This window comes from Glycine max, chromosome 1 (genome assembly GCF_000004515.6).
Source record: "Glycine max cultivar Williams 82 chromosome 1, Glycine_max_v4.0, whole genome shotgun sequence".
Lineage (NCBI taxonomy): Eukaryota > Viridiplantae > Streptophyta > Magnoliopsida > Fabales > Fabaceae > Glycine > Glycine max.
This window is the reverse complement of record NC_016088.4, coordinates 47,988,179-48,000,586: the sequence shown is the minus strand read 5'-3', so window position 1 is coordinate 48,000,586 and position 12,408 is coordinate 47,988,179. Positions and strand designations below refer to the sequence as shown.

The 12,408-nt window shown below is 40.8% G+C and overlaps 1 protein-coding gene and 1 pseudogene across 1 annotated transcript; both read right to left on the bottom strand.

Moving 5' to 3' along the window:
• Positions 1–757: 757 nt before the first annotated feature.
• On the bottom strand, positions 758–1,321 carry LOC106794321 (uncharacterized). Its single transcript, XM_014761563.1, has one exon. The coding sequence runs from the start codon at positions 1,319–1,321 to the stop codon at positions 758–760; it is 564 nt and encodes a 187-aa protein (XP_014617049.1).
• Positions 1,322–6,693: 5,372 nt separating this feature from the next.
• On the bottom strand, positions 6,694–11,833 carry LOC102661378 (intracellular protein transport protein USO1-like; annotated as a pseudogene).
• Positions 11,834–12,408: the final 575 nt, after the last annotated feature.

Below are 12,408 nucleotides of genomic sequence, written 5' to 3'. Positions count from 1 at the left end.
CAATCCATGTTGTCTCCTTGGCCCAAAATTTGTTTTCCCTCTCCATACTGTGAGTAACATTTACTTGGGAAAATGCTCATTTTTATCACAAGTTCATAACACCTGAATGTAATATGAGAATCTAAATATAAATGCAAAACAAAATGGATGTACACATTATATTCAATAAAAGAAATGGTCATTTGTATTATATCATATATCAGTTAAAGGATACAATAAAAGAATATGTATATAAACGCATAAGAAAAAGAAAAGAAAAGATACAATCAAAGAACTGATGAGCACTATTGGTAACTATAGAACTTAAAAACATCACAAACTGCTAGGACAACTCTGTAAAATGGTACCCGTTTTTTTTTTTTGCTCAGCAAAAATAGATATTATATATATTGAAAAGTACCAGTGGTACTAAGGTTACATTTGTAGATATATTTGTGCAATTGGTTGCGGTTATATAACAGAACCACTTACAACAAGCAAATAATTGTTACATAGATTCTGAATCCTCTCCAACCTATTTACTAAACACTTCCTTTAGGTTGGAAGACCATTGATTAAAATGTGTTGCAAAGTCTCTCTCCATATTTCTAATCCACATCCAGAGTACTAGGAGTGCATCATTAAGCAGTTTACTTCCATCAAACGTGTCGATTTGGAATATTATTCTGTTTCTGTGCTTCCAAGTTGTCCAAGTCATAGCAATCCACCAGGATCTCCATCTTGTGAGTTGTTTTCCCCCTGTAAAATCAGCCATGTGCTACAGGTAGTGGTCCCTAGGATTTTGAGGTGGTACTGTTGCTACTCCAACCCAAGATAAAGACTCCCACCATATGGGTAGGATCTTTTTACAACTAAAAAATAAATGAGCAGCCTCCTCCTCTACATCTCCACAAAATGGGCACTGTACCTCATTTATCACAACCTGCCGCCTTCTAAGATTCATCCTAGTTGGAAGTCTGTCCCTAATTAGCCTCCAAGCAAAAATCAGTGATTTACTTGGTATTTTGAGCTTCCAAATGTCCACAAAGTCCAAATTCTGATTAGCTTCCATTTGTGCTTCCCATATCAAGTCATATCCGCTTTTTGTTGAGTAGTATCCACTTTGATCATGCTTCCAGCTCCATTTATCCTCCTTATTTGGCTGAATCTGCTGCTGTGATAATTCTCCGAGGAAATTATCCGCCATTTGTATTTCATTATCAAAAAAAGCCCTCCTCCAAGTTAGCTTCCACTCCCATCCGCCATTGGTGTTGTTCCCCATATTCATGATGATTTGTTTCTGTTGATCAGAGATTCGGTACAGCCTTGGATATTTGTCCATTAATGGTATAGCATTATGAGTCCAAGGGTCCTCCCAAAATCTGAACTTCTCCCCACCCCCACCTTCCATTTTCTTTCCTTATTGACTTCCTGGTTCTACTGTTACTGCTGACTTGATAGCAGGTCCCTCCACCAAATAGAATTTTGGCTTCCTCTAATGCCTTCCTCCAATGCCCTCCAGCCTCCATATTTTGATATGAGTATTTTTGCCCAAAGTTCCTCTTGTTTGTGAAATAGGTCCCAGCACCATTTGGCCAGCAAAGCTGAGTTAAAGGTCTTAAGATCTTTAATGCCGAGACCCCCTTTATCCTTTGGTTGGCATACTTCCTTCCAGCTAACCCATGCAATTTTCCTCTGCTCCATACCTCCTCCCCATAAGAATTGTCTCTGAATTGCTTCAAGTCTGGCTGATATTCTTGAAGGTACCCTGAAAAAGGAGAAAAAAATAAATAGGAATAGCAGTTAGGGTTGCATTTATGAGTGTCACTCTCCCCCTAATGGATATGTGTCTGTGCTTCCAAGTGGCTAGTTTTCTCTCATATTTTCTAACTATAGGATCCCAAAGCTCACTACGCCTTGGATTATCCCCAATGGGGATACCCAAATAAAGGAAAGGAAAGGACAATATTCTACAATTCAGATATCGTGCCGCCTCAACCTGCCACTGCTCAGATTTCCCTATCACCCCAAAGCTGCTCTTAGCAAAATTTATCTTTAGCCCAGATACAAGCTCAAAGCTTCTCAGAATGGACTTAATTGTCTTCACATTCTGCATTGTGGCATCACCAAAAAATATGGTGTCCTCTGCATACTGTAGTATATTAATTGGTATGGTGTTCTTTCCCACAAGGAGGCTACTGAAAAGGCTCTTATCCAATGCTTCTCTCATAAGACCTGTTAGACCTTCGGCAACAATACTAAATAAGAGAGGCGCTAGTGGGTCACCTTGCCTTAGGCCTCTGTGAGGTATGAATTCATTTGTGGGGCTACCATTAACCAGAACAGAAACCGAGGCTGAGTGAAGACATCCCTCTATCCAACTGATCCACTTAGTATAAAAACCTAATCTCCGCACCATGTAGGATAGAAAAGCCCAGGAGACTGAGTCATATGCTCTTTCATAGTCAACTTTAAACACCAGACATGACTTATGGCCCCTTTTTGCTTCCTCCACTGCCTCGTTAGCTACCAACACACTGTGTAGTAAGTGCCTTCCGCTAACAAAAGCAGATTGCTTCTCATCTATTATATTTGGCATCACCTTCTTGAGTCTATTGGCTAGGAGTTTTGCCACTATCTTGTAAACACAACCTATTAGTGATATAGGCCTGTATTCAAAAAGATTTTGCGGGTCCTTCAATTTTGGGATCAGTGTGATAAAGGAAGAGTTGCTGCCCCTAGGGAAGATCCCATTTGCATGGAATTCGTCCAGGAAGCGTTTGATGTCAGGTTTGATTACATCCCAAAACTGTTTAATGAACTTGAAATTAAACCCTTCTGGTCCCGGGCTCTTTTCACTTCCGCAATTCCAAACTGCTGCCCTGATTTCATCCTCTTTAAAGCTTTCCACCAGCAATTTGTTTTGGTTATGATCAATACCCTTGAATCTTACTCCATTAAGGTTTGGTCTACACGGTTCAGGTTCGCTGAATCTGTTAATAAAGAAGGACCGAACCTCTTATTTCACTTTTACCGGGTCGTCTACCCAAGCTCCGTCTATAAAAACTCCTTTTATTGCATTATTTGTACGCCTTGAATTCATCAATACATGGAAATATCTTGAGTTACAATCCCTTTCTCTGAGCCATTTTACTCCCGCCTTTTGTCTCATCAAGGACTCATGTGAAAGTGCTGTTGTCCATAGTTCCTCTTGTAGGTTTTTATGAGCTGTCATCTCCTGTTGGGTCAGCTGTCTGGTGCTACTAGCATCCTCCAATCGATTTAAATCTGCCTCTATTTGTTGGACCTTCTTTAGAGTGTCTCCATAGTGATCCCTATTCCACACCTTCAATGCCTCTTTAAGTCTCTTTAGTTTTACTTTGAGTGCAAAGCCCCCCCAGCCCCTTGGCTGATTACTTGTCCAGCATTCTCTAACAACCTTTTGAAAGCTCTTATCCTTAAACCAGCAGTCGAAGACCCTGAACGGTTTCGACCCCCAATCAATGACTTTGGCCCTTAGCATAATTGGGCAGTGGTCCGAAAAATTTCTCTCCAATGTGAAATTGGTGCAAGCTGGCCATTTGTGGAGCCACTTAGGGGATACAAGAAACCTATCCAGCCTACTCTTTGCAGCCCCGTTTGGTCTGAACCACGTGAAACGTTTCCCCACACAAGGTATTTCTTCAAGCTCCAGTTCAGCTATCCAATTATTGAAGTCATTGATGTTAGTAGCTTCTGTTCCCCTGTGAGATACTCCCTCTCTTTCAGACTGATACCTAATGTTGTTGAAGTCTCCCATAAAACACCACAAACCATCAGGATCTTGTTGTCTTAGCAGCTTGAGTGAGTCCCATTGTATCCTCTTCTGATGAACATCACACGGGGAGTATAAATTCACTACACTTGTTTTCTGATTTTCCTGGATCCACACTCCTTCAAGTAGGATAAAACCACTACCCGTTTCCCTTCTTTCCAATTTGAAAGCTTGCTGATTCCACACACATAATAGGCCACCAGCTGTATTTATAACTAGCTGGAATTCCCACCCAACATCTGAGTCCCCCCATAAGGCCTGGCATGCGGCCTTATCAACTCCCTTTTGGTTTCATGGATGCAAATCATGTCTACTTTTTGTTTTCTGACCATCCTCCTTATTGCGGCCCATTTAACCCCCCTCCTGAGTCCTCTAATATTGTAGGATACAATATTCATGATGGACTGTGGCTTTTTCCCATCTCTGCAGCTTCCTTATTGTCTCTATTCTCCATTTCAGTTATCCTGTTAATGATTGATGCCTGGTCTGATTCACTGTTCACCCCCATGATTTTTGCTAACTTCCATTGAGATACTGCCTCTTCTGTGTCATCTTCGTTTGCTTTCTTCAGAGTTTCGGGCATGTCTACACTATGTGAGAGCTTATATTGGTTTGTTGATTTGTCGGCCATGAGGCATCTTGGGACTGAAACCTCAATATCTGTTGGAGGGGAGGATGTGCCCAACATTGAAGCCTTCCTTTGTGTGGGTTGTGTGTCCACTTGTTGGGCCTGCTTATGGCAACATCTCTTCTTTCTAACAAAAACCTTCCACTCTTTATCCGCACCTGAGTTTTGCCACGGAGAAAGATTACTTTTATGGAGAGTATTGCTATCAGTGGTGTCCTTAGTAAAGCCCATTTCATTAAGTGGCCCAAAAGGAGTGTCTTGCGAGTCACGTGCATTATTTGATGGGTACGGGGGCCCACTAGTGCTCCTTGGTTGTGTTGGACTGGCTGGGGGTTGTGGGTGTACTCATGTCATGTGATGGCGTTATCAGTTTTATTTGGGGGCTACGTGGCTTCTGTGACTCATTTTTGGATCCACTCACAATTAGTGGGTCCTCCCCCTTTTGACCTTGGTCATCCACAACGTCCATTTCTTCTTCTATACTCTCTGTTGCTTCCAAATTCCCATTGCTCCTGTAGAGTTTCTTTTTTTGTGTCTCAACCCTGTCTTCGTCAACCTTTGCTGCCAGTGAATCTGCGGTGTCGTGTTCTGCAGGTTCATGTTGGGGCTTTCCAAGCCATTTGTCAGTTTGAAATCTCGGGATTGGTACCCATGTCTACTGGACAATATTCGGTGGACGCTGCACCTGATTTTGTATATTGGGTAAAGTCCCATGGAGGAGTTGGTCGTCGTCGGCACGTCCGTGGTCACCGCTGCCGTGCGTCAGGTTGAGGAGAACATGGCTCGTCGACATCGTCTTGCCGGCAAAGACACTGTCAGTGTCGTCAGACTCAATGTCCTCCGACGTGAACATTTCTCTTCTTGCATGTTGGTTGCGCGGCCCACCGTTGGCTGCCCCTTCTTCCACGATGACTATGTGATGTGTTTCTCCATCTATGATCGTTGCTACCGTGTGATGGAATAGTGGCTTCCATGGGGTTCTGATCAAAACTCTCACCCTATCCACCCTTCTCAGTTCTTCGAAGTCATCGTCGACATCAATGAGTTCTCCTACTTCGGTAACAATCCAGCGAATGTTGTCAATGTCCCAAACCTGAAGGGGAACTCCCCAACACTGAGCCCATACCACCCTGTAGGCCGGCTTCATACTCGGGTTCCATCTTTCTAACAAGTGGACCAGGGATTGGGCCTCACCACTTCTAATCTTCTCTGCCTTGCTGTCCGAGAGTCTTAGGAGGAGAACCATATCGTCGCCGATGTATTTCGGCACCACGTTCACTCCTAGCTCCCATGGTATTTCTTCTTCAATCCTCTCGAAGTCATTATGTTTCTTTAACCGCCCAACCCACGCCTCTGTAAGCCACTTCTTTGCCCCCCAATCTACTTGCAGTTGGACCGTGGAGTGTGACTGGGTTTGTCCGGTTTGTATAGGTCTGGTTTGCTTTCTCTGTCCCCCACTCAGTGTGTTGTTGTTGGCTGTGACTTCCGCATATGACCTATGTTCAGACGTGAATTGTGGTTGGTTATGGCGGTTGTCTCTCACTTCTTTGGTATGTCCATGCGGTCCGGTCCTCAGGTTGACTTTATGTCCTTCACTCCCCACCTTTCGTCTCCCATACTTTGGGAGGTTCACATACAATTTCAGTCCGTCTATGATGAGGTTGTCAAGTGTTGTCGCAAGCTCTTGTTCGTTAGATACACCCCTGAACCTTGCGATGCCATATCGTCTTCCCCCTTGGTTCCTGTGTTTGGGGATGAAGATTTCCCTTACATCCCCCCATTTCTTGAAATGGGTCCAGAGATCCCTTGCCATTGTGTGGTCAGGGAATCGTGTGAAGTAGTACGTGGTTATATCCTTCCTCTCCCTCCAGTTTGAGTGGTGATACCCTTGTAGTTGTCCTTTCCGTTTGTGAGCGTAGTTCGTTCTGGGATCCTCTTCTACCGCTTGCCTTACTCTTTGTCTCCCTCTCCCCCTACTCACAGTGGTCCACTCACTCTCCCTCTCGGGTTCACTCTCTCTCCTCTCTCTGTCTATCTCACTCTCTCTCATCCCATTCTCGTAAAACGGTACCCTTATTATGGCACACATTTACGATTCGGAAGGGAGGGAGAAAAAACCTAAGAAAAGGAGAAGAAAATGCATACATATCTTGCCATTGTACACATTAATTCATTCATCTTATACTATTTCCATAGCACATATGATGAACTAGTCATTTGGGCCTTCCGGGCATTCTTGAGGTTTCGTACAGTCATGACAAGCTTTTGTCTTTCACCTTCTACCTCCACAAATCTTAGACTCATTTCTGAGTATCTTTGTTGCAACTCTTTGAGCTCCGTTTCCATTGAGTTGTTTCTTTCCTTTCAACAACAATAATTCAGCTAAAGTTTCACAAAGGTTGCCACCCTCATTACTATCTATTGTGGATATTTCGGCTTCTTTCTCCGACAAATGTACATCACTGCCACGGACAAAAAGTAATCAATAACGAATGAATTCCAATAGCTTCAATTCACAAGTTTACAAGAGTAACACGGACAAACTAAGTAGTCAGAACTAGTAATAAACTATGTGTACTTCAAGGTATAGGAAAAAGATAAAGAACACACCTCTTGAATAATGACACTGCAACACCATTTGAAGTAGTAGTATTCTTGTCCTCAACAACCTATTTGAAGTGCAAGCCAATTATATTTATTGCTGATATATGTTTCAATAACTTCATACTGACAATAGAATAATAATAACTTAAACCAGACAACAACGGCAAGCAAGACTTGCTTTGTAAATTGTGATTTAAACTTTATGGAACCAAAATTGATGTGAAACTTTGGCTAAGATTAATCATATATATATATATATATATATATATATATATATATATATATATATATATATATATATATATATATTTGAAAATTTCTTATTTCCATCATTCATCGGTGCATTTTAATGGATATGCCAATTGACACTAAGACGCTCAATTTTTATTTAAGTTAGGAAATTGCTTGAGCTATGTGTTATAATAATCAATATACTGTATACCTTTTGCAAAGCAATGCTGTGGTTGAATTCCTCCACTTTGTCCTCCAGTTCCTCAATTTTGGATTGGAGCTCCCTTTCCTTCTCCAAAAATGAAGAAGTTGACATTTCCAAAGCTGTTTCCTTTGACTTTATCCTGGCCTGCCACAAACAACTCTTTTAGTTTATATGCTCCCCCAACTGCCATAGCTAAACAAACTATACGAAGAAAACGCAGAGGAATGAAAATTTGTGTAGTAGAAGAAAATATCAATAGAAGAATTAGCATTTAGGAATCAAGCAGTTTTGTCAAAGGACCTATCTATCTCTTGAAACCACTTGGATTCATGAAGTTACCTCAAGTGTTTTTATTTTCTCCCTCAGATTTGCCATTTCTTTTGAAGTCTGAGGAATTGATGCACCCTTTTTGTTCTTTGAATTTGTTTTAGTTCCCTCAAAAAGTTGTGTGTGTCCATTGCTATCCTTAAACTTCTTCTCAATGTTGATTAATGCGTCATCTTTTTTCTTTAGTTCACCCTTTAGCTGGAAAACTTGCTTTCTCAGATTTTCTTTCTCAGCCTCATCCCCAAGAAGATAACTTTTCAAGTCATTATATTGAGTTCTAAGTGCTTCTAACTCTGACTGCAACACTCTACCCGCCAACTCTTTTTCATACTTGAGATTCTTTATCCTATTTAGCTCATCAAGTGACCTTTCTGTTTCCTTCTTCAATAAAGCAATTTCACTCACCAGCTCATTGCTTTCCACTGTTCTACTCTGTAACTAAGCCTCAGATTCCTCAAGTGATTTATTCATAAGCTCCAAATCATTTCTTAACATTTCTTTTTGTTCTACTTGCTTGGAGAGGCATGATATCTACACTTTAAGCTTTTCATTTTCTGGTTTTAGCATTTGGATCTCTTCAGAGGAATCCCTACTAACTTGTTCCTCACGCAGATGACACCATATTTTTTGGGGAGGCAACAATGCAAAACGTGCAGATAATTAAATCCATTTTGAGAAGTTTCGAACTTGTATCTGGCCTAAAAATAAATTTCTCAAAGAGCAGTTTTGGAGTCATTGGGAAGTCTGAACAATGGGCAGAAGAGGCGGCTGATTATCTAAATTGTAGAATCTTGGCCTCGCCTTTCTCGTACTTGGGTATCCCTATAGGGGATAACCCAAGACGTAGCAAACTTTGGGATCCTCTTGTCAGAAAATGTGAGAGAAAACTAGCCACCTGGAAATAAAGACACATATCCATTGGGGGTAGAGTGACACTTATTAATGCAACTTTAACAGCAATTCCTATTTATTTCTTTTCTTTTTTCAGGGTACCTTCAAAAGTAATAACCAAATTGGAGGCCATCCAAAGAAGATTTTTATGGGGAGGAGGATTAGAGCAGCGGAAGATAGCTTGGGTCAATTGGAAGAAAATATGTCAACCAAAAGACAGAGGTGGCCTTAGAGTCAAAGATCTTAGGACATTTAACGCGGCCCTGTTGGGAAAATGGCGATGGGATCTTTTTCACAAGCACGAGGAGCCTTGGGCAAAAATACTAGATTCCAAGTATGGTGGTTTGAGGGATTTGGAGGAGGGCACAACAGCTAATCAAGATTCCATCTGGTGGAAGGACATCATTTCAATTCTACACCAGCAGCATAATTCTGCAATAAGAAAAGAAACTGGTTGGATGGTGGGGGGCGGAGACAAGTTCAGATTTTGGGAGGATCCATGGTTAGATACTGCCATGCCTTTAAGGGAGAAATACCCAAGGTTATACAACATATCCTCTCAAAAACAGACAACCATTTCGTGCATGGGAACCAGCAACAGCACTGGATGGGAATGGAATCTCACTTGGAGAAGGGATCTTTTTGAATCAGAGCTACTGTTGGCGGATACTTTTATTGGGGATTTAGCTCAGCAGCAAGTTCATCCTCATAGGGAAGATAAATGGATATGGAAGCATGACCACAGTGGATATTACTCATCAAAAAGCGGGTATGACCTTATATGGAGAGAGCTAAGGGGGTCAATCCCGAATTCTGATTTTGTGGACCTATGGAAATTAAAAATCCCAGCCAAATCAGCTATCTTCGCTTGGAGATTGATCAAAGACAGGTTACCAACAAAAATGAATCTTATAAGGCGCCAGGTGGTGGTAAATGTTAGGTTATGTCCATTCTTTGGACTTAAAGATGAGGAGGCAGAGCACTTATTTTTTAACTGCAGTTGTACCTTACCCCTGTGGTGGGAGTCTATATCTTGGGCTAATTTAACAACAGCACTGCCAATTAATCCAAGAGACCATTTCTTGCATCACACACTTGGGGCAGCAGGAGTAAGGAACCATACAAGATGGAAATGCTGGTGGGTGGCTTTGACCTGGTCAATTTGGAACCACAGAAATAAAATAGTCTTCCAAAACCACACGTTTAATGGATGATGCAGTTTTTGTACTCTGGTCATGGATTAAAGCTATGGAGAAGGATTTTTCTGTACATCTCAATCAATGGTCCTCAAACCTAAAGGAAGCTTTTACTAGCTAGGTGGGGAGGGGTGGTTTATAACCATGTAACAGCTATAGGGGTAATAGCTTGGGTCTGTGTATTCACAGGATCCAACTGCATACTTACTTTCAATAGTTGTATCTCTAGTACCTCTGGTACTATTTCACATTAATATATATCTATTTTTGCTAAGCAAAAAAAAAAACTTGTTCCTCACGTGTCTTCTGATTTTCAAGCTGCTTGGACTTGTCCTCAATTTCCAAAAACATCTGTTGTTTCTGAGCTGTCATCATGTCTATTTTGTTGGATAGTTCATTCAGTTTTACCTCATACTCAGCTTTGGCTGACTGAAGCTCTTCATTAACTTTGTGCAGCATTGCTTCCACTAGTCTTTTTTGCGCATGAAGTTCACTTGCTTTGGTCAATGCCCTCATGGCAGCCTTCTCATTTGCATCAAATGTAGAAGCCATTTGTGTTGAGAGCCTTCTAAATTCTTCTTGAAGCCTCTCAGCAGTGTTAGCATTTTTATGTCTGGTGTTTCGCAAAGCTTCTTCGGCACGGATGGCTGTTTGCTCCTGCTCAACTTTGTCACGTGTCACGGCATCTACATCAGCTTCAAATCCTTCGGCTTGTTTCTCCAGTTCCTCCTCTAATCTTCTTATTTGGGTTTCAAGTTTCTTGATAGTAGCCAGAGAATTTGAGAATTCTTCAGACTGTTGCTTGAGTTGATTTTCCAGATTCTGAATATGGGCCTCAACGTCATCAACAGCAGGAGGAGGAGATGAACATTCATACTGCATTTTTAATTGTTATTGCAGTTCACTTTGTTCCTATACATCTCTATTTCACCATAGAGATCTATAATCTTTTGCTCAAGTAAGTGAGTATCCTTGGCATTGTTGTGCTCCTTAACTAGCTCTTCCAGCTATTTTTGTTCTTCTTCATCTGTTTCACAATTAGAGAGCTTTCCCGCAAACTCATGGGAGTTTTTACCCTCTTCATGTTTATTGGAAAGACTATATATTTCTCTATTTTTCTGCTCCAGCATTTCATTCAGGTCTTGCACTGCAAGAACAAGTTCAGAATTTGCATCTTGTGTCTTCTTTAACTGTAATTGGAGATTCACATTCAGCTCCTTCTAATACTTCAATTCTTGTCTAATTTCTTCAACAAGAGTACAAAGATCCCCACTACCCAATTGAGGTTTGTTACTCACTTTGGCCTCCTCCATTCATTTGCGAAAAGATCTGAGATTGTCACATTCAAGCTTGAGTGCATCTCTTTCCTCTTTCAAGCTAATGATTTCCTTTGAGAGCTCCTGTCCTCTTTTGCTTTCCTTTACAATTTGCTTCCTAAGAGTCTACAGTTCCAAGTCTGACACATCTGCCTGCCTGGCCAATGCAGCAAGTTCAGCCTTGAGTCTTTCAACTTCCATATCATATGTTTGATGGGATTATTCCCTAGGAAACACATCCTGAGAACCATTAGATGAACTGTCAGTACTGAAACTGTGTTCTGAGCATGCTGACCAGTCCCAGTGTGACCTCTGATGAATATCATACATTACTGCAGAGGCATTTACAACATGCTTTTGGGGCTCTAAAGGGTGGCTGGCGTCTGAAAGAAAACCATGGTCATTGTAATATGCGATGCCACCATTTCTTAGTCCATTTTCTCGCACAGAATCAAGTCTGGAACTGCCATCAGAACTTAACAATGTAATGTCAGAACTACTAGATGTTCTACAATCGGCACTCAGTGCAGCTCCATTGGTGTTTGCTTTGGCAGACACATCCTGTGAAACATAGAAAGAGGAAGTTTAATAATTTCCACAGAAGGAAAGAAAGCAGATAACCTTTGCAATTACAAAGGACATGACTGTTGAGTTTATATATTGAGGAAATTTTCAATTATGAAACATGATTGTAAAATATAGAGATACCAATCCCTCCCTCCCCCCTCAATCTTCAAAGAAAGAATGTTCAGACAGAAAAGAAAAGTTATTTTTTATTTTGTAGACCAGGATACATAAACAAGCCAAAGTGATTCCAAGGCTCCTAGCCCCAATGAGTGAAACCTTACTTCAGAAGAATCAATTTTAGAGTTTGCGTCTATCTCTCCATTGCTTAAGTAGGTCCTCAAACTTCTATCATTGGGTTTTAGTTTGGCATCTTCACAATCCTCTTCCTCTCTACAAATGTTATTTGACAAGAAGAAACCCAATCATCAAAAAACAATTGAATATGATAGATTTATTTTAAGTTATAGCTAGGTATAGGTTTAAGGTGAATTGTGTCTATAATTATAGATATATTTATAAAAATATTGATTTAATAGATAGAATACATGTATTAAGCTTTACCAATTCTTTAAAGTTACCTAAAAAAATTCTTTAAAGTCTGATTAATTATTTTGTTCAACATTATATTTTTTTTGGCTTTATGAATAAAT

Coding starts and splice junctions, on each gene's coding strand:
- LOC106794321 (XM_014761563.1), bottom strand. CDS start 1,321: ATGGACAAATATCCAAGGCTGTACCGAATCTCTGATCAACAGAAACAA.